The sequence below is a fragment of the Brienomyrus brachyistius genome, chromosome 14 (genome assembly GCF_023856365.1).
Source record: "Brienomyrus brachyistius isolate T26 chromosome 14, BBRACH_0.4, whole genome shotgun sequence".
Taxonomy (NCBI): domain Eukaryota; kingdom Metazoa; phylum Chordata; class Actinopteri; order Osteoglossiformes; family Mormyridae; genus Brienomyrus; species Brienomyrus brachyistius.
In genome coordinates this window covers 22,480,551-22,506,700 of record NC_064546.1, presented here as the reverse complement: position 1 = coordinate 22,506,700, position 26,150 = coordinate 22,480,551, and the positions used below count along the sequence as shown (strand labels likewise).

The following is a 26,150-nucleotide window of genomic DNA, read 5'->3' as shown; positions in this document are numbered from 1 at the left end:
GAGCCTGGCAGAGAGGCCATATGCCCGGCAGAGAGGCCATGAGCCCGGTGTAGAGGCCATGAACCTGGTGTAGAGGCCATATGCCCGGTAGAGAGGCCATGAGCCTGGCAGAGAGGCTATATGCCCGGCAGAGAGGCCATGAACCTGGCAGAGAGGCTATATGCCCGGCAGAGAGGCCATGAACCTGGCAGAGAGGCCATATGCCCGGCAGAGAGGCCATATGCCCGGCAGAGAGACCATGAACCCGGCAGAGAGGCCATGAACCCGGCAGAGAGGCCATGAACCCGGCAGAGAGGCCATGAGCCCGGCAGAGAGGCCATGAACCTGGCAGAGAGGCCATATGCCCGGCAGAGAGGCCATATGCCCGGCAGAGAGGCCATGAGCCCGGCAGAGAGGCCATGAGCCCGGCAGAGAGGCCATGAACCTGGCAGAGAGGCCATATGCCCAGCAGAGAGGCCATATGCCCGGCAGAGAGGCCATGAGCCCGGCAGAGAGGCCATCTGCCCGGCAGAGAGGCCATGAGCCCGGCAGAGAGGCCATGAACCTGGCTCATGAACCGTGAGGCTGGTCGAATGGCTGTGAGCCCCGCAAAGAGGCTTTATGCCTGGCAGAGAGGCCACAGGCCGGCTGCGAAGCCAGCAGAGAGACCGCGGAGCCGGCAGAGAGGTCGGAGGCCCTCCAACGTAAACACGCGTACCGAGAGCAACAGGCCTTTCTGATTATCACACATCATAAGTTACAGAACATACCCATCGCCCCCCCCCCCCCCCCCCACGGCCATTCCAGCGGGAAGTAGGCAAAGATTCTTAACTTGTTTTTAAATATGGTAGGGCTGTCCGGACCCACAGATCCTGCCAAAGGTTACACTGGGGGGGGGGGGGGTTACGGAGCCAGGTGCGTGTGGATCGAACCTGCAGCCAAGGCCCCCCCCATGGACCCTAAAGAGACTAGCTTATAATCTCTCAGGTAATGAATAGGATTGGAGGCGAGAGAGCGGGGTACTTCCTGGAAACGGAGGGTGGGGGTGGAATTAATGAGCATTTCTTACATTTGAAAAAGGAGGTAATAAAAACAGTCAAACAAGGGTCACGTCTTCATGAGGAGTAAAGATGATGGGGAGCTACCTAGAAACACCCCCCCTCAGAGACAGGCGCACAGACCTGAAACGGTCCCCACAATGTCAAAATAACTGGTTTTTATCACATTGCAACATAAACCTAATCCAGGCAGAAACATACACAGACCCAAACACACACACACACACACACACACACACACACACACACACACACACACATACACAAAGACACCAATACACAGACAGACATACATACACACACATACTCATGCTCACAGACACAAGGACACACACCCTTCCATTCCGTGAATCTTTAGCTTGACCATGGAAAAGGGGGTCTGGGGCATCTAGTAGCCGGGGGGGGGGTGCAACGGTTGTGCACTTTACTCCATAGCATCTCCCCTAACATCCAGCACAAACAACTGGCTTTGTCCTAGAGAGCATGGGCTGTATGGGTGGGGGATCTCAACGCTGACGGTGATCACTACAGGGTGAGACGTCTTCTGGGCCAGCGGCGTCTGCTGCCTGCCTCACCTGCATCTGTGGGTCCCTCTTCATCATCTCCAGAATGATGTAGCAGCCGATGGAATGGCCGATTAGCACCAGCTTGGTGTCACGGGGCACATGCCTCTTCAGGAAGGCCATCTTGTGCTCGATCTGCCCGCGTAGCCCAAACACATCGTGGGTCTCCAACAAGGGTCCATCTATGACACAGAAGGGGATTATGGGTACGCAAAAACCAGAAGGTTGTAAGATCCAAACCAAAGAGAAGACGTCAGGCTAACAAACACAGAAAAAGTACAGTGCGGCGATCCATGACATTACACTGGTCCCTACCGCCCAGACGTTCCTCAGGACAGTCATTCTGCTAAATGCTATGGGATTATTCCAGAAGGTCCTCTGGGATTTTTCTCCAACCCCTTCCTTGACCCTCAATCAGTGGCTGCTGCTGACAGTCACCGGCCTGTCCTAGGGGGGCAATCAGAAGTGGAAACCAGCCCCCCCATTTCACAAGAAGGACATCTTTAGCCCATGCTTAGGCTTTCGGAGGCCAGCAGTGGGCTGCGGCATCCTGAATCCCCCCACCTGAATTTCCAAGGCACGCCAAGGCGAGGATGGGCACAGAGGGCTCTGTGTGGTGCTGGGGGGTGGGGTGGGGTGACAAAGACACCCTGTGCGCCCCACAAGCCAGAAATAACCCAGAGTAGGTCAAGTTCACAGGTGCCACCAAAATACATTTTTTACAAATAAATAGAGGATATTTGAGTCCCTCTAAATTTGCTGGGTCGTCCCGCTGACAGACAGCTGGACTAAGAGAGCTGTTTTTTTTCCATTAAGGAGGTAGCGGAGGTTGGGGGCCGGGGGGCCCGAGGACGCATCTCACCATTTCCCTGCGAGTGTATTGGGCTGAGGAGCAGGTCGACACAAGGCAGGAGGAAATGAGCGTGTTTGGCGGCCTGCGATGGGCCGGCATGGCCGTGCAGCTGCCAAGCGAGCGAGAGAGAGGGAGACGGTGGGGGGGGGGGGGGGGGGGAGTCACACGGCTGTGGAGTCGTTTAGTAAATCTGTCATCACACGCCTCTTTATGGCCACCCCACTCGCACCCCCCCCCCAGCCGGAATGCAATTACTGCTCATTCGTCAACAGCCAACGGTGCTCTGACACAAGCCAGACCCGCAGCACGGACCTGGACCGGTACTGACTGCCCGGAAACCCTCACCACTGACTGGGACCAGTGCTAACCACCCAGAGACGGGCATGTCATGGAAGAGCTAAGACTCCCCGCTGACGCTCACGGCCGTCGCCGAGCCGAGTGACGCTTATCCTCATCGCTGCCACGCCCCGACCCTCACAGTCGTCACTGAAACTGAATCTTCCACACAGATACTTAAAAGCTGGAATCCGGATGGGTCCAACCCTCCAGGTCACTTTCTCATGAAACAGCCTGATGATGACGTCAGCAGCAACCAGCTCCTCACAGCGGCTCTATGAGACTCGGGGCAGTGGCCCAAACATGTCTTCTAATTAACATGGTCAAAGGTCAGGGATGTGAAATTGATTTGGGGAAACGAGGTAAATGGGATCTGGCTGTCCGGGTCAGCCAGTTAATGCACCGGGACGGTACAGGAATTCCTTTCAGCCCGCTGGCCCCCAGTACCTGAACGCCACCCCCATGCTCTGATGTCATTTCAGGCTGACGTGGTGGTCTACGCAGGCATGATGGACCATGCCCTGGCTGGCCCTCCGACCCTGCCGAGGAGGAATGCCAGCGAGGGAAATCCGTCTGGAGGCGGGGATACCAGCAACACAACGTCCATACGGGTCACCAGGACTCGCCGTGGTAACCAAAGGAGGAAGGAAGCTGTGGGTGAAGCCACAAAGCGTTCCCTGCACCCATACAATGTAAAGGGGAAGATGGCCGACGTCACCCAGCGAAATGCCACAGCAGATCCATAGGGCCATTACATCCAGCCGCCCCCCCCCCCCAAACAGCATCCCCAGTGACCAATCGAGAGCCATGCTCATCACCCAACTGCATGGCGCCCCCACACTGGAAAAAAGCCTCAGGTAGAAAGGAGAGCCACAGCGGTCTGGCATCGGGGTGGGCCCTCGAGGGTGGGGGGTCGGGGCTAGAAACACTGGAAAGCAGTGCCCCCACCCCCGGGAAAGAAGGGCCCCCATCCCCGGGAAAGAAGGGCCCCCCTGGGCTACCGTAAGAGACGAAAGCCAGACACCAGGCCACGTACTCCGTCCGTCCACCTCCCTGTTTGTTTGTTTTTGTTCTTTTTGCTTTAACTTGCTCTTTCCTCCCCTCTGGGGGGGGGGGGGTCTCTCCGGTTAACCACCATTACCGCTAACGTAGGGAGCCATCACATCACATATGGCCAAGGGGAGTGGGGGGTGGCTAGGGGCAGAAGGGCACACTTCCGAAACGAAAGTTGCAGGGATTTATGATCCCTGACCTGCCACTAAACCCCCAGCATCCTCCAGGGAGGCTCCTTAAGATTCCTGTAAACTCAGTTAATTAGCTCCTTTCTGAGAGGACATGAACCTCGCTGGGGAGAAGCAGCTCGAGGACAGCTTAACACCATCTTAGCTCACCATCTCCCCATTGCCTCCCCCCGCCATCTATCCTCCTCCCTACCTGATCATCACCACACCACTGCCTCCTCCCACTACTGCTCCTCCCCCCGTCATCTCATCCCCGCCATCTATCCTCCTCCCTACCTGATCATCACCACACCACTGCCTCCTCCCACTACTGCTCCTTCCCCCATCATCTCTTCCCCAAAATCTATCCTCCTTCCCGACTCCCCACCATCTCTCCTCCACAACGACACCACCTCCCCATGTCCTCCTTCCAGCCATCTCTCCTTTCCACACACAACTAGCTACCTCTTCCCCAGCTCCACCTCCCCCCACTATCTCCTCCTTGCCTCCTCCATCCCACCATCTCTACTGCCTGCTTCTTTCCTGCCTCTTCTTCCCCATGCTATCTTTTTCACCTCCTCCACCCTATGTCCCCCCACCTATTTCTCCAGTTTCCATCCAGCCTCCACCTCCTCACCACCATCTCCTCCACGTCCTCTCTCTTACCTGCTTCCTCCTTCCTATCTCCTCCCCGCCATATCCCTATCATCTCTTCCCTGCCTCCTCCTTCCCACCTCCCTGTTTGCTCCTCACACTGTCCCCACACTGCTGCCTCCTCCCCATCTCTACTGCCTGCTTCCTCCTTGTTACCTCCTCCATGTTTCCTCCTCACCCTACTTCCTCCACTCCACCAACACCTCCATCTTCTCACCACCATCTCTTCTGCATTTCCTCCTCCTCTCCCCTTTTCTTCGCCATCTCCGGCCCGGCCTCCTGATCCCCACCATCTTCTCACCACCATCTCTTCTGCATTTCCTCCTCACTTCCTCCTCCTCTCCCCTTTTCTTCGCCATCTCCGGCCCGGCCTCCTGATCCCCACCATCTTCTCACCACCATCTCTTCTGCATTTTCTCCTCACTGCCTCCTCCTCCCTCCTTTTCCTTGCCATCTCCGCCCAGCTTCCACATCCCCACCACCTCCCCATGACCATGGCAGCTTTCATTTCAATCACGTGCGCCACGAACTCAGGAGCAGGAATGGGAGTCCGTCGGGAACGCGCACTGGGAATGAAAACGAGGAACAGGAACAGGGATCAGGGCCGGGTGGACAGCGCCAGGATCCGGGTCCAAAGAAAACACAAAGATGTAATGTGAAATGTAGGCAGTACAAAACACAAATTTATAAAGCATAAAACAACAAGGCTATCTGTTACAGAGCACATAAGTCAGCAGAATGTGTCGCAACAAAGGGGAGGGGTCGGTGAGGGGGGCCAGCTCCACTCCAGATACAGCTGGGCTGCTATTTATTAGCTATGACAGAGTGGGGGATATATTACCCTCTGGATTCTGTGAACGGCCATGATAGTCTGCGTTTCTGCGGGACGGAACAGGGCCAGCTTCTCACAGACTGTCCCAGGTGAGAAACCCACAGGGCCCGCTGCATTCATGTGTCTGTCCACCAGGGAGCGCTCTAAGTAGCCCTTGCATCCAGCAACCCATCACAACACTGACCCATAAGAAAAATTAGTTACACCTGCATTACACCCGCGTTACACCAGGCCCCACTCATGGGTGATGTGACACAGGAGAAATCCCTGGTGGCAGTGGACCCCAGGACGCCCCAAAGGACCACAGGAGTCCCCCGCGGACCTGTTCTAAAAATAGCACAACTCACCAGTGAGCAGCGTCTAAAATTTAATTTTATCCTGTTGCTATTCTTCTTTAATCACATTTACATTTATATAGATTAGAAGATGACAATATCTAAAAAAAAAGCATTTAAAACGTTTATTATACATGAAGTTTGGGTACATTTAGGAGGGCGTTTCACACTGGTAGCCCTTCGTGTGGCTCAGTACCTGTGAAGTAGCCCTCAGTTCCAAAAAGGCTGGAGACCCCTGCAATGGCGACATGCTGCCCTGGATCCCAGCCACTTCCCATAGCTTCACATCCCAACAGAAACAGCAAACCTGCCACTCTGGGGGCTTCAGCCACCTGCCAGCGGCTTTGGGGCACCCTTTGGAAAAAGCGACCTGGCTCCTTAGCGCCCTCTCCAGGTGGAAGGAGGATGGAGGACGTGAGGAACGGGGCAGGAACTAGAAGCAGAGTGAATAAAATTTGAAACAAAACTTGAATGTGACGCCATGCTACACAGTACATCGTGCCGGTTTTTTGGCCTTTCCCAGTCCCCCTATAGGTAAACAGGTGCCCCCGATTTGGGTGACCACCAGCCAGCCAACATCCCCCCCCCCCCCACTCGCACTTTGAGTACAGGTATGATGGACGGACGGGGCCTCATTTCACATGCCACACGTAATAAATCTACTGAGAGAGGAACAACAGAATCCGTTTATCACCTGATCCTGCAAACTGGGAGCGACGGCCCCTGGACCCCCGACAGAGCCCCCTTCCTGTGACCAGAGACCCACCAGCTGGGTCTGGTTAAACTGGGAAAGGGTTGTCAAAGAATCAGAGAGAAACAGGGGGAGGACAGAGAGGGCACCCAGGGTGCCCCATGGCGCCAGCACAGAACCAGCACAACACCAGCACAACCCCATACAGTGACAGGGGGGCACCCGCATTACACCAGGCCCCCGCACCCCTCCAGCAGGCCGTCCTCACTCCCCACACCCTCCTCCGCAACGTGACAGGGGGGAACCCGCATTACACCAGGCCCCCGCACCCCTCCAGCAGGCCGTCCTCACTCCCCACACCCTCCTCCGCAACGTGACAGGGGGGCACCCGCATTACACCAGGCCCCCGCACCCCTCCAGCAGGCCGTCCTCACTCCCCACACCCTCCTCCGCAACGTGACAGGGGGGAACCCGCATTACACCAGGCCCCCGCACCCCCCCAGCGGGCCGTCCTCACTCCCCACACCCTCCTCCGCAACGTGACAGGGGGGAACCCGCATTACACCAGGCCCCCGCACCCCCCCAGCAGGCCGTCCTCACTCCCCACACCCTCCTCCGCAACGTGACAGGGGGGAACCCGCATTACACCAGGCCCCTGCACCCCCCCAGCGGGCCGTCCTCACCCCCCACACCCTCCTCCGCAACGTGACAGGGGGGCACCCGCATTACACCAGGCCCCTGCACCCCCCCAGCGGGCCGTCCTCACCCCCCACACCCTCCTCCACAACGTGACAGGGGGGCACCCGTGTTACACCAGGCTCCCGCACCCCCCCCCACCTGCCATCCTCACCCCCCACCCCCTGCTCTGCACAGTTACAGGAAGACACCCGCGTCACACCAGGCCCCCACACCCCCCACCTGCCATCCTCACCCCCCACCCCCTGCTCTGCACAGTTACAGGAAGACACCCGCGTCACACCAGGCCCCCACACCCCCCACCTGCCATCCTCACCCCCCACCCCCTGCTCTGCACAGTTACAGGAAGACACCCGCGTCACACCAGGCCCCCGCACACCCCCCGCTGGCTACCCTCCGGTCCGGTGCTCTGCTTTCAGAGATCCAGGCTAGAATCAGTGGCAGGGGACTACAATGCAGAACCTTCATCTCCGGACCACAGTCAGATGAAGATCAGAAGAGCTTCCTGATGTACTCAAACACCCAGCAGTCAGTGGGTTTCGTAAACCCCACCACAGGGGGGCTTTCAGCAGTGACAGCAGTCTGGTAACTAATCCAGACACAACCAGGACCTCATGCAGACACCCCCCCCCCACCCCCAATCAGGGTGCTGAGAAACACGGAGCAGATCACATTTGCAGGAAGGATGTTTAAAGACAGAGCCACCCACCCCCCACCCACCCCCCACCCAAATTCACACACTCAGCAAGGAGACCAGTTAGACGCTGGTTTGAAGGCTTTCCAGCAAAATTCATAGCACAAGGAAGGTCCCAGAAGCTCCCTGACCTACTCCGGTGTGACGTGACATGTGCCACCTACAAGTCCATGCCACACATGGCGACAGGTAACAAAGTACCCAGGACACCCCCAAAGATGTGGATCGGAACCAGACACAAACATAACTCAAGTGAACAGGGTCATGTCTTCGAACATGAATTGCAGAGCAGCAAGTCATGACCATAGCGAACCGGACCTGGAAGAACTCAGGGTCAGATATCAAAGGACAAGGGTCCAGAAGTTTTTCCATGAACAGGACTGAGGGCCAGGGGGTTGGGGGGGGGGGGGGAGCACAAACAACGGAAAAACCATGTGAGTGCAAATTGTGATTAATGAGCCAATAAAGAGCAACACATGTGTCAGCAAATTCCCCAGCACACAAGCGCCGGCCCGGTGAAACCCGGAGGAATGGTGCTGCCCTGAGCATGTCGGGAGACCACCGCCAGCCTGGTGACACCCAGAGGGATGATGCCACACCAAGCATGTTGGGAGACCACCGTCGGCCTGGTGAAACCCGGAGGAATGGTGCTGCCCTGAGCATGTCGGGAGACCACCGCCGGCCTGGTGAAACCCGGAGGAATGGTGCTGCCCTGAGCATGACGGGAGACCACCGCCGGCCCGGTGAAACCCGGAGGAATGGTGCTGCCCTGAGCATGTCGGGAGACCACCGCCGGCCCGGTGACACCCAGAGGGATGATGCCACTCCAAGCATGTTGGGAGACCACCGTTGGCCAGCCAAAACCCAGAGGGATGGTGCCGATCCGAGCATGTTGGGAGACCACCGCCAGCCCGGCGAAACCTGAATGGATGGTGCCACTCCAAGCATGTCGGGAGACCACCGCCGGCCCAGCGAAACCCAGAGGGATGGTGCCGCTCCAAGCATGTTAGGAGACTACTGGTGGGGTGCTAGGGCGGGAGGGGGGGGGCAGGGTCAGCCAGGTCACTAGCCCGCCACCAAGTATGACCATAACGGTTACCAGGGGCGATGCTGCTCTTCAGAATGAGAATGTGCTTACTGCGGGGGGCGAGTAAGCCTCATTCCCAAGGTCCATCAAACAAACTTATATTTAATTAATCTGTGCCATTTTAGTGGAGAAATAATGGCATGCATCTGACTGCAGTGCGGAAAACCAACCCCCAAACGCCCTCCTCCCAAATAAGGTGAAATTTTCAAAAGCGATTAGAAGCTGAAGTTGTTTCTGCTGTTTGTCTCAAGCGTTTATTTTGAAAAGATACCCGAAGGGGGGGTGCAGGCCAGCCGGCGGTCACCCGAATCGGGGGCACCTCGGCCCCATTAGCATCCATTTGCAGCAGGAGCAGGATCTGGCCCGTCTCGCCAAAGGGAAAATGACATTTTTTGTATGACTGCCGTAGCAGTCTGGAGGCTAATGGGGCGATTTAGCGCTATCAGAAAGGAAAGGGCACTTCTGAGCAGCAGCCCTGCAAACTGCTTCTGACAGAGTGAATGAGCCTCGGCCGGCTAGGAAACCCAAGAGCCACAGGGGAAGCTGACGATGGCGAGAGCCGGATATTTCTGCTGTTTGTATTAACAGATATTTTCCCCGTAATCAAAAACATCAAACGCAACCCGCTTACCACGGGAACAGTCATTCCACCCCAAGCCTTAAAAAATTAAACTTAAAAGCCCAACTATTCTATTTCCTCCCCCCCATGTTTATTTTTCCCTAAAACTGAAGCCCCCCCCCCCCCCTTCCCTTATGTATTAGCTGTTAATCACCGGCACTATTTAATTTTCAGAAGGTGCCGGAAAGTGTGTGTGTGTGTGGGGGGGGCAGGGGGGTGCTCTGATCAATGCTGTATGGGGTGCACTGTGCCGGCACACTGGCGGGACGCTCCCGCCGTGACCCTGGGGCTGCACTGCGGCCGCCACACAGCACTGAGCACTCTTTGACCGCTTCCAGTCAATGTGAGCATTCACGGGTGATTCAGCTCAACACAGTGCCCAAAGGCTGCAGGTGAGTGTCGGGAGAGGGGAGACAGGCGATGGGTGGGGCTGGGGGGGGAGCAGGAAGGCTGAGGAGCTGGGATCCGAGAGCATCTGCCCATCTAGAAATAACTTAGGGCAGAAGGTCCCAGTAAAAACAAACCGGGGGAAAAATGACGAGGTGTTTTCAGCAGGACGGGCAAGGGGGGAGGACAAAGATCCTGTTATGCATTTCAAAGGAGTTCTGCCCTCATTCCCCTGTTATCACTCAGACCACATGGTACCCAAATGCCCACAAACGGGGGCTCTGGGGATGAGACCCGTCTGCATGCAGTTCTGCTCATTTCAGGTGAGGCTGCAGAGATGTTTCTCCCACATAGGGGGCGCTATAAAACCATCGGCGACACTCTGCGGTTTTTACGCACCAGTTGCCGTTCAACATCCTGCCGGGCATGTTTACTGCGGTTTCCATGAGGGGGTGCTCCTCCAGCTCTCAGTCTGTTTACATTCACCACAGGCCGCTAGGCGAAAAAGTGCCCCCCCCCCTCATTTATACATCTGGGCACATCTGCAGCAAACCACTTGCACACACTGAAACGATTCAGGGTAACTAGCATGCTGAAAGGCACCATGACCGCTCCACCCCCAGGAGTCCAGAACCTTCACCGCTGTGCCACCTGCTTCGCCACCCTTCCTCAAGCCTCCCCCGAATTCAGCACATGTAGTCAGGCAGGGTCAGAAATACCAGCTCCTGTACAAACCGGACGGCAGTCAAGCGGCGAACCTCAGCCCACAGACAGTCCCTGTCACATCACCAGAGCAGAGTTTCCATTAAGCAGCATGCGCCCCCCCCCCCCAGCCACACCCTCCCACCTGCGATTCCCCCAGACAAGCAAGGTCTTTAATCAGCTGCTGCCACCTACTGACACTGCCGGGGGACACTGCTGGGCTACATGCGGCTCTCCTCCCCGCTCTGAGGGGTGCGGGTGGCAGCTGGGTGGTGCACCTGTTTCCCGGCCGAGCGCTGATGCATCACTCACCCTCTTTGGGTCAAGATTCTCCCACTCACCAAAATAACCAAATAATGGCAGCTTACATGTCATCGGGTCATTATGTGGAAGGTCAGGCCTTTATCACCATCATCATCATCATCATCATCATCATCAGTGAGTGTTATGTGGCCCCGCCCCCCTCTATCATCATCATCACTGCAATAACCATGTAATGTGGCCCCGCCCCCCCCGCGGTCACCTTCAGTCATGTCCATGGAGTCGGGTGGCACGCAGTGCCCGGCGTGGCTCACTGCCCACACAGGGTGGAGGCCCTGGAAGCTCTGCCAGAGTGTCTTCATGAAGGGCCGGTAGAAGCCCACCAGTCCTGGGTTTCCTGTGGAGACAGCGGACAGGTTAGCAGATATTCCCAGCGGCATTCTGGGAATCATCCAGACAGGGCTGAGGACCGTGGCAGGGTGGTGCTAGACGGGCATCAGGCTGTCAGCACTGTCACCTCGGCCCCTTCAGCGCGGGCACTCGCTGCCCCCCACCCCGTCTGCGCGGGCGCTCACCGCCCCCTGCCGCCCCCCGCCCCTTCAGCGCGGGCACTCGCTGCCCCCGGCTCCATTAAATTACACACAGTGGCACAGATCTGCTCATTTCCACAGTGATGAAGCAAAACTGCAAATGGTCAGCATTTCATTCTAATTTTCTCTGGCTCCAAAGGCAGGAATTCCAGAATGTTAATATTGTAACAGACAGCCACCCCAAAGGACATGTAATTAAAAAAGAGACTCTTATGGGGAACCAAGGGAGCTTTATTTCAGATGCTTCAGCATCAGTGCAAATCCACTGAAATTCAGTCATTTCCAATGTGGTCTTACGTAATGAAATAACCTTTCTGGTGTTTAATTTCCTGGGGCGTGGACTGTGGCCAGGAGCTGGCAGCCCCAGAAAACCTCCAGAGCAGCGTGCGCTCATCATAAATGTACTCCTTCACCTGGAACACCGCGGACCAGGGTGTGGGCAGGGCAAAGGGGCCCCCACACCACAGAGATACACCAGCAGAGGAATAATGCAGAACACAGAGCATCTGCGAGCAGCAGGAGCAGAAATTTAAAGCCGATTTTCAGGTTGAAATTGTACTTTACTTGACAGAGCACTCTAAGCTGGCCAGGCATAAAGTTAGCAAATGCAATTTTGTAGGCCTATTACATTTTCTTCATTCTGCTAGAAAGTCTTGCACCTGTAAGATTTCCTGCCTCTGAATAGGCAGGTCGGAATCCATGTTGCATATCGGGAAGACTGTGTTCACAGGTTATGACAGATAATATGAATACAGCAGTAACATTTCTCACAATTCACCTGAGCAGCAGTCGCCCATCCGGGAAGGCCGTCAGTTCTAATGAATCTAATTAATGCTCCATCTGTGAAGCAGCTACCTCAGTCACGGACAGAGATAAATAGAACCGGCCCAGCAAAGCAACAAGTCAACACACAGACTCGCACCCCCGCCCCACGACAAACAGGGTGCAAGGATCCAGAGCCCCCCCCGGCCACGAGGGCCCCTCGCCTCTGAACAAACACATTTGTACATTATTATTGCGTTTTATTCATGGGGATCCAAATCTGTCCCAGACGGATCCGTGCGGTTCAAAGGGATTCCGAAATAGAGACCTCTGTACCCAGAGCCACAAGAAAGCCCCAGGCCCCCCGCATTCCCAGACCCCAGGCCATGTTGGGGGGGGGGGGATGGTACAGGAGGAAAGGGAACCCAGCCCCCCCAGTAAAGCTCCACACACCGGATGGGTCAACGTTAAACCTGTTACTTTTCCTTTGTAAAGACATCCGAAATATCTGTCATCAATAAACAAACTTCCCCATGACTCCTGCCCATCTACACAATGACGCCCCCTCCCAATACACACACACACTGGGAAAAAAAAGGAAAAACAGGGAAACATGTGACAGGTTAGGAGAGTTCTTATCCCGGACCGGATGCAAACCACCGCCCCCTGCAGGTCAAGCGCACAGCTAGCACTCAGGAGTCAGGATGAGAAAGGGAGACATCGAGCGACAGGGGGAGTCACCAGACACAAAGTTTCCGCAGCTCTTCAGAGAAGGGCGCGTTGTCTAAAACCTAACCAGGACCGCGGCACACAGCCTGATGTCAGACGCCAGACTGGATGTCCTCCAAATGTCACTGTGAAGCTGCAGAGTTCTGGAGATAAGGAGGACACTTCATTTATCGAGGAAGCAAGGCTTGTGGGAAAGAACGAGGCCGACACAGAGCACTGACGGGGTGTGGGAAACCGCGGGATTCACAGAGACCTTCAGAGGCACTTAGCCGGAGCAAACTGACAGTGCGCAGGGGCTTGGAGAGCAGAGATGAGGGCGGCGGGGCATGGAGACGCGATGGAACAGCTCACAGAGCGCCAGCGCTCCCTCCTGTGGGATACACGGCATATCGGATTTACACCATCTCCGCATAAAACAGGCCGGCGCTCGCAGTCACAGGAGAACACTTCAGAGCATTCTCCAGAACGATCTTTATGTTCTGCATGTTTTGTACATTTGAGGAGAGAACGGATTTCCCTCCGCGAACATCTCATTAAACCGTGAAACGTCTGTAATGCTCCCGGAAGGGTCGGCACGGTGATCCGCTAAGACTGCGGCCGGATCCGGCTGGCCTCTCCGGTCCTGTATCGCAGCCCTCTCTGCATACAGATGTTGTCCTTCCTGGCTGAATTCTGGGTGCGTTCCACATGGAAAAAAGGCCAAGTGGAGAAAGTACTGGCCTGATTCCACGAGGCTCACGCCCAGTGAGAGTGACGTCTGCAGGGAGAGCAAGACAGAGAGAAACTAAGAAAAAGAGAGACACCCAGAGAGACAGACAGTCGAAGACATCCAGAGAGACAGACAGTCGGAGACATCCAGAGAGATACCCAGAGAGAGAGCGACACTGAGAGAGAGACATCCAGAGAGATACCCAGAGAGAGAGACGAGAGAGAGAGACACCCAGAGAGACAGACACTCAGACACATCCAGAGAGACAGACAGTCGGAGACATCCAGAGAGAGAGACACTCAGAGACATTCAGAGAGATACCCAGAGAGAGAGACGAGAGAGAGAGACACACTGAGAGAGAGACATTCAGAAAGATACCCAGAGAGAGAGACACACTGAGAGAGAGACATTCAGAAAGATACCCAGAGAGAGAGCGACACTGAGAGAGAGACATTCAGAAAGATACCCAGAGAGAGAGACACACTGAGAGAGAGACATTCAGAAAGATACCCAGAGAGAGAGCGACACTGAGAGAGAGACATTCAGAAAGATACCCAGAGAGAGACACACACTGAGAGAGAGACATTCAGAAAGATACCCAGAGAGAGAGCGACACTGAGAGAGAGACATTCAGAAAGATACCCAGAGAGAGAGCGACACTGAGAGAGAGACATTCAGAAAGATACCCAGAGAGAGAGTGACACTGAGAGAGAGACATTCAGAAAGATACCCAGAGAGAGAGACACACTGAGAGAGAGACATTCAGAAAGATACCCAGAGAGAGAGCGACACTGAGAGAGAGACATTCAGAAAGATACCCAGAGAGAGAGACACACAGAGAGAGACATTCAGAAAGATACCCAGAGAGAGAGCGACACTGAGAGAGACATTCAGAAAGATACCCAGAGAGAGAGCGACACTGAGAGAGAGACATTCAGAAAGATACCCAGAGAGAGAGCGACACTGAGAGAGAGACATTCAGAAAGATACCCAGAGAGAGAGACACACTGAGAGAGAGACATTCAGAAAGATACCCAGAGAGAGAGCAACACTGAGAGAGAGACATTCAGAAAGATACCCAGAGAGAGAGACAACCCAAGATATTCAGAGAGGGAGACATAGAGAGAGACATTCATAGATAAAGGAACTGAAAGACACTCAGAGACAGACACTGTACAAGAATAAGAGGGAAGAAGCTTTCAGAAGCTTCCAAATGTACAGGTGTGAAGATCAGCCAATCACGGCTTGTTCCCCTACTACTGACCCAATTAGCAAAAAAAAAACAAACATAATTTAAAAAGCCCACCACAAATGACTCCCAGGAGGTTCTGGATCTGTCCTCTCCTCCCCTCCCCTCTCCTCCCACTCTTTCTCACTCCATCATCTAGTCTCCTTGTGTGCTTGCAGTCACAGGAGGAGCCGTCCAGATCACAGAAGGACACGGAGGCCAGGCCAGTCTACCAGGCAGGAGCTATGTGTGTTGGTGGACATGGAAAAAATGTAACTAGTGTTACAATTAGGTTATTATGTGAAACAAATAAAAGCATTACATTAACCGGGTCCCCATCGAACCAGAAAGATCACCTGCCCCCCCACAAAGAATTAACTGAACAAACACACAAATCAGAATGAAGTTCCCCTAAAGGCCGTGGTAGGTGGGAGGATAAGGCAGTGAGAGAGAGAGAGAGAGAGGGAGAGAAAGAGAGGGAGAGAGAGAAAAGGAGAGAGGCCCAGTACACAGAAGTAGTTGCAAAGACAAACAGGACATGTTTGTTTAGCAGACAGAGGGGACGACACTTGCGTAACCTGCAGGCTTGACCCAGACAAATTATTGGGTCCTAATGGTATTTTATTCAGCCCGGGAAAGAGGTGTTTACTTTCAGAGTCTTTAAAGAGATCAGCGGGTCAAAGTATCAAATACCAGGGGAGGCCCATCGCTGGTTCACACAGCAGACTCGAGGGGCTCCGCTCCACTGCCTCTTGGCATGGGGGAACCACGCCCCCTACAGGTGAGAAGCCGCCCATCAGATTCCCGAGCGCCACGGCACCACAGTCGCTGTGCAGTCGAGTTTTTTTGCCACCACACCACCTGCAGGAGGAACGAGCAACAGCATCTCGTTCCTCCTGCAGGATGAACTGAAGCAGAAGGTAAATGCAACTCTTTCCCAGGGACTTTTATGATTCGAAAACAAGCAGATTCATGAGGAACGCTTTCACCCCCGGCTAAGAAAACAAACAAACAAACAAGCAAACAAACAAGCAAACAAACAAGCACTACCAGTCTAGACGGTGAGCTGCAGCGGTAATGCAGGCCAACAGAAAGCCCGAGGCTCTCGTAACCTCTCTCTATCGCTTTTCGTGGTCCTTCCATAATGTTCATACCTTAAAGTCAGGCAACAGAATCAGCAGAGTGCCAGGATGTGGAGGCTGCTTCTCTGGACCACTCCGGACCACTCAAACCCAAAAAGCTGAAACATTGTCAACATTTCCCTATTACTCTCTGCAATGACTCTCACTGAAACAGCAAAAATATCAAATAAAATCCAGCAAAAGATTAATGACCGCGGGGGGGGGGGGGCGCCCACCGCATGGGACAAACCTGATTCTAACTCTCCAACAAGCACTCCAAAAAGAACGAAAGGGAATGAAACGATGTGCAAACAAAAGCAGAGCATGGTTAAGAGTGCCCCCCACATACCAGTCAGATGGGTCGCCTTCCCCCGGGCCCTTTAGGCATGCCCCCCCCCCAGCCCCTGCCACGTGGACCCGCAGTAAGCGGCCCCTCAGCACTGTCCACCACCTAGCTGTTCCATAAACTAGTTATGATCCATTTAATGAGCATGAAGCAGGAATTCCTTACAGTGGCTAACAGGGACTGGGGGGAAACCCAGAACCCAGAAGATGCCCCCACCCTCCGAAGCCAGCAGAGGTTCTCACATCGACCTTGGGCTCAACCCAACGCCCACACAGCGCCTCCTTCAGGGGTACGGACACGAGCAACGCAGGTCCGCCTGCAGGAAATGCGGAATGTCGGGCGGATTCCTGGGCAGAGCGCTCCGCCGATCCCGCCCCGGCAGCACGTAAGTGAGGAGCCGTAGGCTCTGATTTCAGGCTCGCTTCACTGTTTTCTTTGTATTTCCCTCCCAACAAAAATTCCCAGGCGTCCAATTAAGCGTGCGCATGTCTCGCGGCATAGAGGCGAGGGCATCCTCGTTTAAGGGCCGCTAATGATAACAGACACTCGCCCAGATTGCCGCTTTGACTCTCCAAAATCCTCCTGCAGACTAATGTGTGCTCTCAGTGTTCCTGTCAAGCGAGATAAGAGAGACTAATGTATTCACCCTGCACTGTAAACGGGGGAATTTTCAGCTGCAAATTCAACATCGGAGAAAGTCCCCTTCTGTCATGGTGACCATAAACAAGCGCAAACGGCCCACCACGGGAACAAGGAAAGAACCGCGTCTGAGGGGCGTCAAATGTGGGTGCTAAGGTGTCACCTGACATGGTCTTTCTGCGCGGCGTGGCCCACCCCCTCTTTTCAGGGCCGGGACGTGGACAGGAAGACCCTGGGAAGTTCCCAAAAGGAGCAGATCCATGTGGGAATGCAGAGCATATAGACTCTATGGAAGCCGGAACCACCAAACCCCAGTTGTTGAATCCCTTCAAAGAAAACTGACTCCTTGAGATGTGCGGCATAAGAGAGGAGACGCAGGAGGCGCAGGAGAAGCGGGAGACAGGGGGCTGCAGCCGTTCCCAGAATCCATAAATTTGAGGCGGCCTAACAGGAACTCGGGCAGGACGGCGTCCCTGGTGGTTGTGACCTGTGACGGCCCAGAGCTGCACGCCACGCTGACGTAGCCCTGCAGGTGCAGGCCGGACCGCCGGGTCTGTGCATGCGCACACAGTAAACACGCACACACATGCAGTACACATGAAAAGACACACAGTCAGAGCGCCATATACAACAATGAGTACACAGGGATACAAAAGAGACAAAGAGACACACCGAGGCAGAGACTCACAGAGAGAAAGAGATGAGAGACCGAGACACACAGAAACAGAGATACAAAGTGACAGAAACACAGAGACCCACAGTAAAACAGAGACAGAGATGAGAGACAGAGACACAGAGACAGACAGAGATACAGAGATGAGACAGAGACACAGAGACCCACAGTAAAACAGAGACAGAGATGAGAGACAGAGATACAGAGATGAGAGACAGAGACACTGAGACAGACAGAGACACAGAGATGAAAGACAGAGACACTGAGACAGACAGAGACACAGAGATGAGAGACAGAGACACTGAGACAGACAGAGATACAGAGATGAGAGACAGAGACACTGAGACACACAGAAATACAGAGATGAGAGACAGACAGAGATACAGAGATGAGACAGAGACACAGAGACAGACAGAGATACAGAGATGAGAGACAGAGACACTGAGACAGACAGAGACACAGAGATGAGAGACAGAGACACTGAGACAGACAGAGATACAGAGATGAGAGACAGAGACACACAGAAACACAGAGATGAGAGACAGAGACACAGAGACAGACAGAGATATAGAGATGAGAGACAGAGACACACAGAAACACAGAGATGAGAGACAGAGACACTGAGACAGACAGAGACACAGAGATGAGAGACAGAGACACTGAGACAGACAGAGACACAGAGATGAGAGACAGAGACACAGAGACACACAGAGATACAGAGATGAGAGACAGAGACACAGAGATGAGAGACAGAGACACAGAGATGAGAGACAGAGACACAGAGATGAGAGACAGAGAGAGACACACAGAGATACAGAAATGAGAGACAGAGACACATAGAAACACAGAGATGAGAGACAGACAGAGACATTGAGACAGAGACCCACAGAAAAAAAGAGACATACCGAGATACAGAGATGAGAACCAGAGACACAGAGACAGACAGAGACACAGAGATGAGAGACAGAGACAGACAGAGATACAGAGATGAGAGACAGACACACAGAGATACAGAGATGAGAGACAGAGACACAGAGACAGACAGAGATACAGAGATGAGAGACAGAGACACAGAGACAGACAGAGACACAGAGATGAGAGACAGAGACACAGAGACAGACAGAGACACAGAGATGAGAGACAGAGACAGACAGAGATACAGAGACACAGAGACAGACAGAGATACAGAGATGAGAGACAGAGACACAGAGACAGACAGAGACACAGAGATGAGAGACAGAGACACAGAGACACAGAGACACACAGAGATACAGAGATGAGAGACAGAGACACAGAGACAGACAGAGACACAGAGATGAGAGACAGAGACAGACAGAGATACAGAGATGAGAGACAGAGACACAGAGACAGACAGAGATACAGAGATGAGAGACAGAGACACAGAGACAGACAGAGACACAGAGATGAGAGACAGAGACACAGAGACACACAGAGATACAGAGATGAGAGACAGAGATACTCCCCCCCCACCCACGCACGCACAAACACAGACAGAGAGACAGACAGACAGACAGACAGATAGACAGACAGGGAAGAGCAAGCTGCACAATCCTGTATCATCCTCAAAGTCACCATCTTATAGTGAAATATGTTTTTTGAAGATCTTGCGGACACACGTGCAGCGGAGAAAGCAGGGGTATCACCCAAGAGGCGGAGACGCAAGGACACTCTCCAGGTAACAGGCTGAGGAAACAAACTGCTGCATTTAAGGTAATACCCCCCCCCCCACCAGGGCACGGCTAAGCGATCCCCCCAGGCACGGCAAAAACACCTTGATGGCCGATCAGCACACTGACCAAATTCTACTCCCCCTCTCTGACCGGACATTCGTCAGAACCGAAGAAACAGATCCCCATTTGTCGAGATATTAACACCTGTCAGGTGACATTCAAACAACTAGAAACACTCTGGTGGGATAAAACCTCTCCCTCACAGATGACAGCGCGCTCCCAGGATCTGAACCCCCGGCCTGTAGCTCAGGTACCAGCACGTTCCCACCGGTCAGCCAACAAACTGCAGCAGGTTCACGCTCGGCCGCCACATATGACGTCATCAGCCTGAGACAGAGCAGGACCCACCACGTATGCTCCAGCTGGCAAGACCAGCGCGGACACTCTACAAGCGTGCCAAGGAGGGGGGCGTATGTGTCCGATAGAGAGGCCGCAGGAATGCTGGAAGGAAAGAAAGGTGGGGCCAAGAGCAGTGCAGCGTGGGAAGGGAAGCATGGTACACACACAGAAAGACAGACAGACACACACAGAAAGACAGACAGACACACCTACCTACCAACCGATCGACAGACATGCACACACACACATAAACTGAGACAGACACACACAGGCAGACAGATCCCACAGACACACAGACAAACTCTGACACACACACAAACACACACGCACACAGACATACAGACACACGCTCCCTTTCCCACGCCCCCCCCAGGACTGGCAGACAGGGTGTTTTTCTCTGGGATAGAGAGGTAAAGGCTAAAGTCATCCCTCCTTCAGAGAGAGAGAGAGAGAGAGAGACAGGGAGGGAGGGAGGCACCCCATTATACACACTGAAGAAAAAAAACGGACGGATCTTGGCCAGTCAGCCGGCCGGAATACTGACAGACCCCCCGGAGGACAACTCCATGGGGGGGGGCTGAGCCAAGAGAGGCGAGGCCCCCCCATCACTTATCGGCAGGCCGCTTATGGTTCCAGGGCCCGGCACGCACGGCGCGGAGAGTGAGGGGGCGTGGGGGTGCACAGCCATCTGCTGAAGCTGCCCGTCCTAATGTGTGTTTTTTCAAGATAAAGATGAACCCATTTCCTTAATGGGGGTCACTCATCACTGTCGGCTAAGTATGTGGTGGCAGTGGGCTCGCAGAGGAGCCGGGAACACCAGCACAAGCAACAGAGGGAGTGGCCAGGTACGATGGGGCGTGGCCAGGTAGGATGGGGGTGTGGCCAGGGCAAGGCATGGTCAGGATGCAACGAAGGGGGTGTGGCTGGTCAGCTGGAGGCAAGAGCTCCGCGATCACGTGACATGAGCAGGTCGGGGGTGAAATCGAGCAGCCTGGCCCTGCTGGACCCACGTTACTGCAAGCAGCGGTTTGGGGAGAGCAGCTCTGCCCAGGGGCACGGGTGCAAACTGGAAGCACCTGGAAGGCAGACAGAGACTACAGCTGATTGGAGGAGACAGGCTCTCCGTACACCTGCAGCACGGGGGGGCTGCGGGGTCGGCGGGCAGGAAGCCACAGCAGGCCGGTGCGCTTAATCAGGGCAGCCCCCCCAGGGCGTTTGTTTAAAGAAGGGAGGAGACGGCTAACAGTCACAGGCACACAACTTTGCTGCATCGCCTTCATGGGGCAGTCTGCCCCCTGCTGGCCAGCATCAGCGGCAGTGATTCACTGGTAGGAACTGCACGAAAACAATGTTTTTTTAATTATTTGTACACTTATATTTCTATTTTTATTGCATTTATTTCTTATTGTACTTTGTGTTGTAATAACGTGCTGGTTCACGTCATGCACCAAAACAAACGCCTTGTCCTGAGAGCATAAATGGATTCAGATTGTGATTCTGGTTCTGATTCTGAGATCAATCTCAGAGCCACACAGGAATTGCAGGCCAAAACAGGAAGGACCACAAATACGATATGACTTTCAAATGGTGTGTGTGCCGCCTAAAAGTCTCGTTAAGCTCAGTTGCCATCATGGGAGGAGGGGGGGGGGCAGGGCAGACACACCACGCAGAGCATGGGTAGGAAAGGGACACCAAGCAGCCACCCCCCCAGTCCAAACGGCACGCAGGCGAAGTCCCGCAGCCCTTCTGCCCCTCGCATCCGGACGCCGCCAACTCCGTGCCAGCTTCCCCTGGGATCCGCGGCTCGCCGCCGCACATTTTCTCTCCATCTGAGGATTTGTCACAGCGAAGAGAAAGCGAGGTGGGAAAAAAAAGAAAAGAAAGGGAAAGAAAAGAAAAGGGGAAGAGGCACGGCCGCAGATTCCAGAGGAGCCGCAGCCATTTCGAATTAAGCGGCAGACAGGGGCCAGCTGTGCCTGGCGTTTTCCGCTGAGTGCAATAAGGGGAGTAATCAAAATCGCGCTCGTCTCAGAGCCAGAGCCGCGAAGAGGGCTGCCAATCTTGGGGGGCGGGGGGAGCGATTCGGGCGCTTTATTGACTTTGGCAGCCGTGCTGACAAAGGGGGCAGGACCGATACCGCTGAAGCCCCCTGCTACAACAGCGCCGGCGAGCGATTTATTAGCGATAAAGCCAGTGACGTGGGCCGTGGCCACACAGAACGGGGCCCGGCGCTTAATTAAAATGGTGTTAACGAGGCCGGACCCCCAGCCTGACGGAGGCCGCGACACCCCAGTGCTGTTTTGCATGCCACGGTGGACAAAGGTGGTCCTCATTCAATCAGACAGATCAGACACACAGCCAGCCACACCTCCGATTCTCTGGGGAAAAAAAGACATATAAATAATTTAAAAAAACAAAGAAGAGTTAATGAGCTTAAAGAAAACCCTGAAGCTCAGATTCCCATGCCGCAAATCTGCCCCACACGTCGCTCCCCGAATTCCCCTTCATCACCCCGCCATCCCCTGCACTCACTCCCCACCTCCCTCCATGAGAAAATCAGGAGTGAATACGCTCTGTGTCCTGGCGAAGCTGATGCAGAACCACCTCCAAAATGCCTACGGGTCACATTCTGAAATCATTACACCTGGCATCCAAGAAATGCTAAAAGGAAGAAAAAATTAAACAAGCAGGACCAGATTGAATCCGATGCTCTATCCACCTGCTAATCAACGATTACAGAGCCAGAGCCATTAGCGGCTTCTGCTTTGCATTAACTCCCCAAATGCAAAGCGACTGCTCCCCGCACGAGGTTGGGTACAGCGATTACAGCACTTTGATACGAGCCGGATTTCCTGGAACTTTAATTTGGGACCAACACGGTGATCGAATGCGGCAAACACCGCCAGCAGAAACGACCAGAAAGGGGTCTCCACGGCGATGCGCGATATAAGGAAAAACGCCGGTTGAACCTAAAATGTCAGCTCTGCATTCCTGCTGCACATTAGCAGTGAGGCTTTCCTTCGGATTGCACCCAATGCGCCATGGTCACTTAGAGACCGATCTTTGAGAAATGGGCCCCATTTTCGGGTTGAACCTCACCTTCCCGGCCTTCAGGGCGTATAGCAGGCTTTCCGGACCCCATGTGCCGCCACCCCACGGACCCTCAGAACGCCCCCCACCCATGCCGGTTCAGGGCCCTGTCCCACAAAGTGCCCGTCCTCCTTTCACCATGTCTCTCTTCCTGCTGCCACCGTGCCGCCTCGCAGATCTGCGCTGCATGCTCCAGGAAGCGATGACTGGACGGAGAAGAGCCGTGGAGCTGTGGGGGCTGGCGACCGCATAGCGTGCTGTTTATAACAGGGCTTTGAAAAAAAAATGAAAATAAAAAAAGGCGAGTATTATTTCCAGTTGTTATTAAAGACGTAAATCTCAGGACAGCACAACTGATTAATAAAACGACAGCTCCCTCCGGTCCCCCGGAAAAATATGGATATGTTTTGCAAGAGTAGGAGATGAGGTGGGGGGGGGGGGGCTTTGTAGATAGGCGTTCTCGGGGCGATGGCGCGCAGCTGGGCAGCCGGGTCGGGCCGGACACCGGGCTCGGGGATTAACAGCAGGTTGTTGCAAATCAGAACCAGCTGCTTCAGATCTGCCTGTACAGACCCTACATCCTTCTGGTTTTAATAATCAGCTGCTCCTTTTATCTGCTGTCGCCGAGCAGAGCTTCCTCTGCCTCCATTTCAATTGTCAAAAAAGTCGCCATATTAAACCTATCTGGGAGTGAAATTCTTACAGTGAGGAAGCCCTCTTGCGAAAGACCGCCGGAGAACATCAGCTGGAAAGGTCAGGTGACCGCACAGGATGTGAGGTCAGAGGCAAGCAGCCACCAGCATCGCCAACCTGTGGCTGGAAGTCGGGGCAAGAACGTCACCAAAGGCTGAGGATCGACTCTGAAGTGGCCAGAGCTATAGGGGAGGGGTTACATGCGGCTTAGGGAACCTGACCCGAAACACACCGACAGAATCACCTTGATCCAACAAGGCTTGGCAAAGCACAGCCCTGAGAAGTGAGAGTGTTTGCTAGAGTGTAACAGACAGTAAGAGAGAACAATGAAGTTTAACCCTCTGGGGTCTTGGGGGAGGGAACACACTGTCACTGACTGGGGCATGGTCACACATTTCATTCAGTATCAAACTTAATTCATGGCAAATAAATTATTTCTTATATACTGTATTTGTTTTAGCATTACACTCATCTTTATTTTAATGTACTTTCTAAATATGTCAGATTTATGTAAAGTTTGTAATATGACATCAAAGTATAGACATTGCAAAATGCAGTTTGGAACACTTGCAGAAATATTATAAAAGTACATAGTAAGCAATGGTGGAAGTATCTTTTGATTCCAGATATCTGATCACCAAAGTCTTGGCTACATGAAGATGACTAAATGGTGTAGTTGCAACATTCAGTTTGATAAATAAATAAGAAAAACCAAACTCATGTCACTATTTCTGGTCTCCTTCCATTGAATATGTAGCTCTCATGTGTATGAATGAGCCATTCACACCTGGCCACATCCCCCCTCCCTTTTATGGCGCTGATGGGGATGTATCTGGACGTTTTGAAAAGAAGACAGATTACTAGAGTGTAAGAGAGAATAAGTGCACGAGAGAGTGTAAGACAGTGTGAGAGAGTGTAAGAGAGAATAGGAGCATGAGAGAGTGTAAGAGAGTGTGAGAGTGTAAGAGAATAAGAGCGTGAGAGAGCGTAAGAGTGTCAGAGAGCATAAGAGAGTGTGAGAGTGTAAGAGAGAGTGAGAGAGCGTAAGAGTGTGAGAGTGTAAGAGAGAATAAGAGCCCGAGAGAGCGTAAGAGAGAGTGAGAGTGTAAGAGAATAAGAGAGCGTGAGAGAGCGTAAGAGAGTGTCAGAGAGCATAAGAGAGTGTGAGACAGAGTGAGAGAGCGTGAGAGTGTGAGAGTGTAAGAGAGAATAGGAGCATGAGAGAGAGTAGGAGAGTGTGAGAGTGTAAGAGAATAAGAGCGTGAGAGAGCGTAAGAGTGTGAGAGTGTAAGAGAGAATAAGAGCCCAAGAGAGCGTAAGAGAGCGTGAGAGAGTGTGAGAGAGTGTGAGATAGACTAAGAGAGTAAGAGAACGTAAGAGAATGAGTGAGCAAAAGACAGAATGAGAGCGTAAGAGAGAGAGAGCACAAGACAGTGTCAGAGAGTGTAAGCAGCAATCACGCTACACAAAAAGCCCCTTTAAAGGATCCACCAAACCCTTAACTTATAGCACAACCAAGACCACCACTGCTCCCCTATGGGGGGGGGGGTACAGACCCCCCAGGCTCGGAGGTGTAATTAAACAGCAGGAACCTTCAGAGCCACCGCGGTCCTGGAGCCACAAAAGGCCAGACATGCAATACCAGCACAAGCTGCCAACAAAGCGGCCCTTTCAGCTGGCGCTTAGTGACATTCAGAGTGGAAGACGCCCCAAAGGGCGAGGACATCGCGCCACTGCACCTCACACACGCCATGTCACTGCTACACGTTGCTCGTCAGCTTTGGGCCAGGCGCCAAAGGTCGGTGACATACCCCCCGCGATTACATCACGGCCAGGTGTTCCAAAAACATCACTCACTGCAGTTGCTCTTTTACTAAAACAAAAACACTGATACATTTACGGGGAAACTCGGCAGCTCCATTTAGCGACCATATGCCCAGGTGAATCACACAGCACGAAAAAACAGAAGCAGCACTCTTTAAAAATAATAATCTGTGTAATAACTCCACTTACAGAAATACACAGGGCTCTAGGGGTGAGGATGGCCCCACGAGTGACGAAGGCAGCCCTATTTACCGCCCAGCGCTGAAAGTGACTCTCGGCCAGCGGTAATGGGCAGTACTCTCCGCGGCGTAATCACGGGTCGCCTGTTCCATTACCAGGCAGATCTGGCGCGATGCTGAGGGCTTTCCGATGACAGAATGACACAGACAGCCTTTCTGCTTTCATTAACTGTTAAATGGCAGCTCCTCGGATGAGTAATAACCAGCCTCCACATCTCCCTCACAAGTAACTAAAAACATTCATGAAGGAGGCCTGTGTTTGTCTTTTTTCATTTCAAAGAGTAAATCTCTCCGAGCAGCTGAATTTACAGCCGGCGGCCACCTCGCTCCCGAGGAATCGCCAGCGGACTCCTGCTACTTTGGCTGCGATATACAGCCAGCAGAGGCGCATGCTGCCCGCAGCCACGCCAGCAATTGCGTTTCTGGAAAGTAAACAGGGACATTTTGTTA

The 26,150-nt window shown here is 53.6% G+C and overlaps 1 protein-coding gene across 4 annotated transcripts in view; it reads right to left on the bottom strand.

Moving 5' to 3' along the window:
* The window catches only part of ldah (lipid droplet associated hydrolase), a 48,548-nt gene that overhangs the window by 10,199 nt on the left and 12,199 nt on the right, over positions 1-26,150 (bottom strand). For 3 of the 4 annotated variants that reach the window (XM_048975235.1, XM_048975238.1, XM_048975237.1), the window contains 2 exons: positions 11,230-11,364; positions 1,613-1,782 (listed from right to left, as the gene is read on the bottom strand). In XM_048975235.1, coding sequence (XP_048831192.1) covers positions 1,613-1,782; positions 11,230-11,364 — 305 coding nt within the window. Of the gene's footprint in view, positions 1-1,612; positions 1,783-4,880; positions 4,940-5,034; positions 5,230-5,504; positions 6,163-11,229; positions 11,365-26,150 lie in introns of those variants that run through there. The other variant, XM_048975236.1, reaches the window with a different exon arrangement.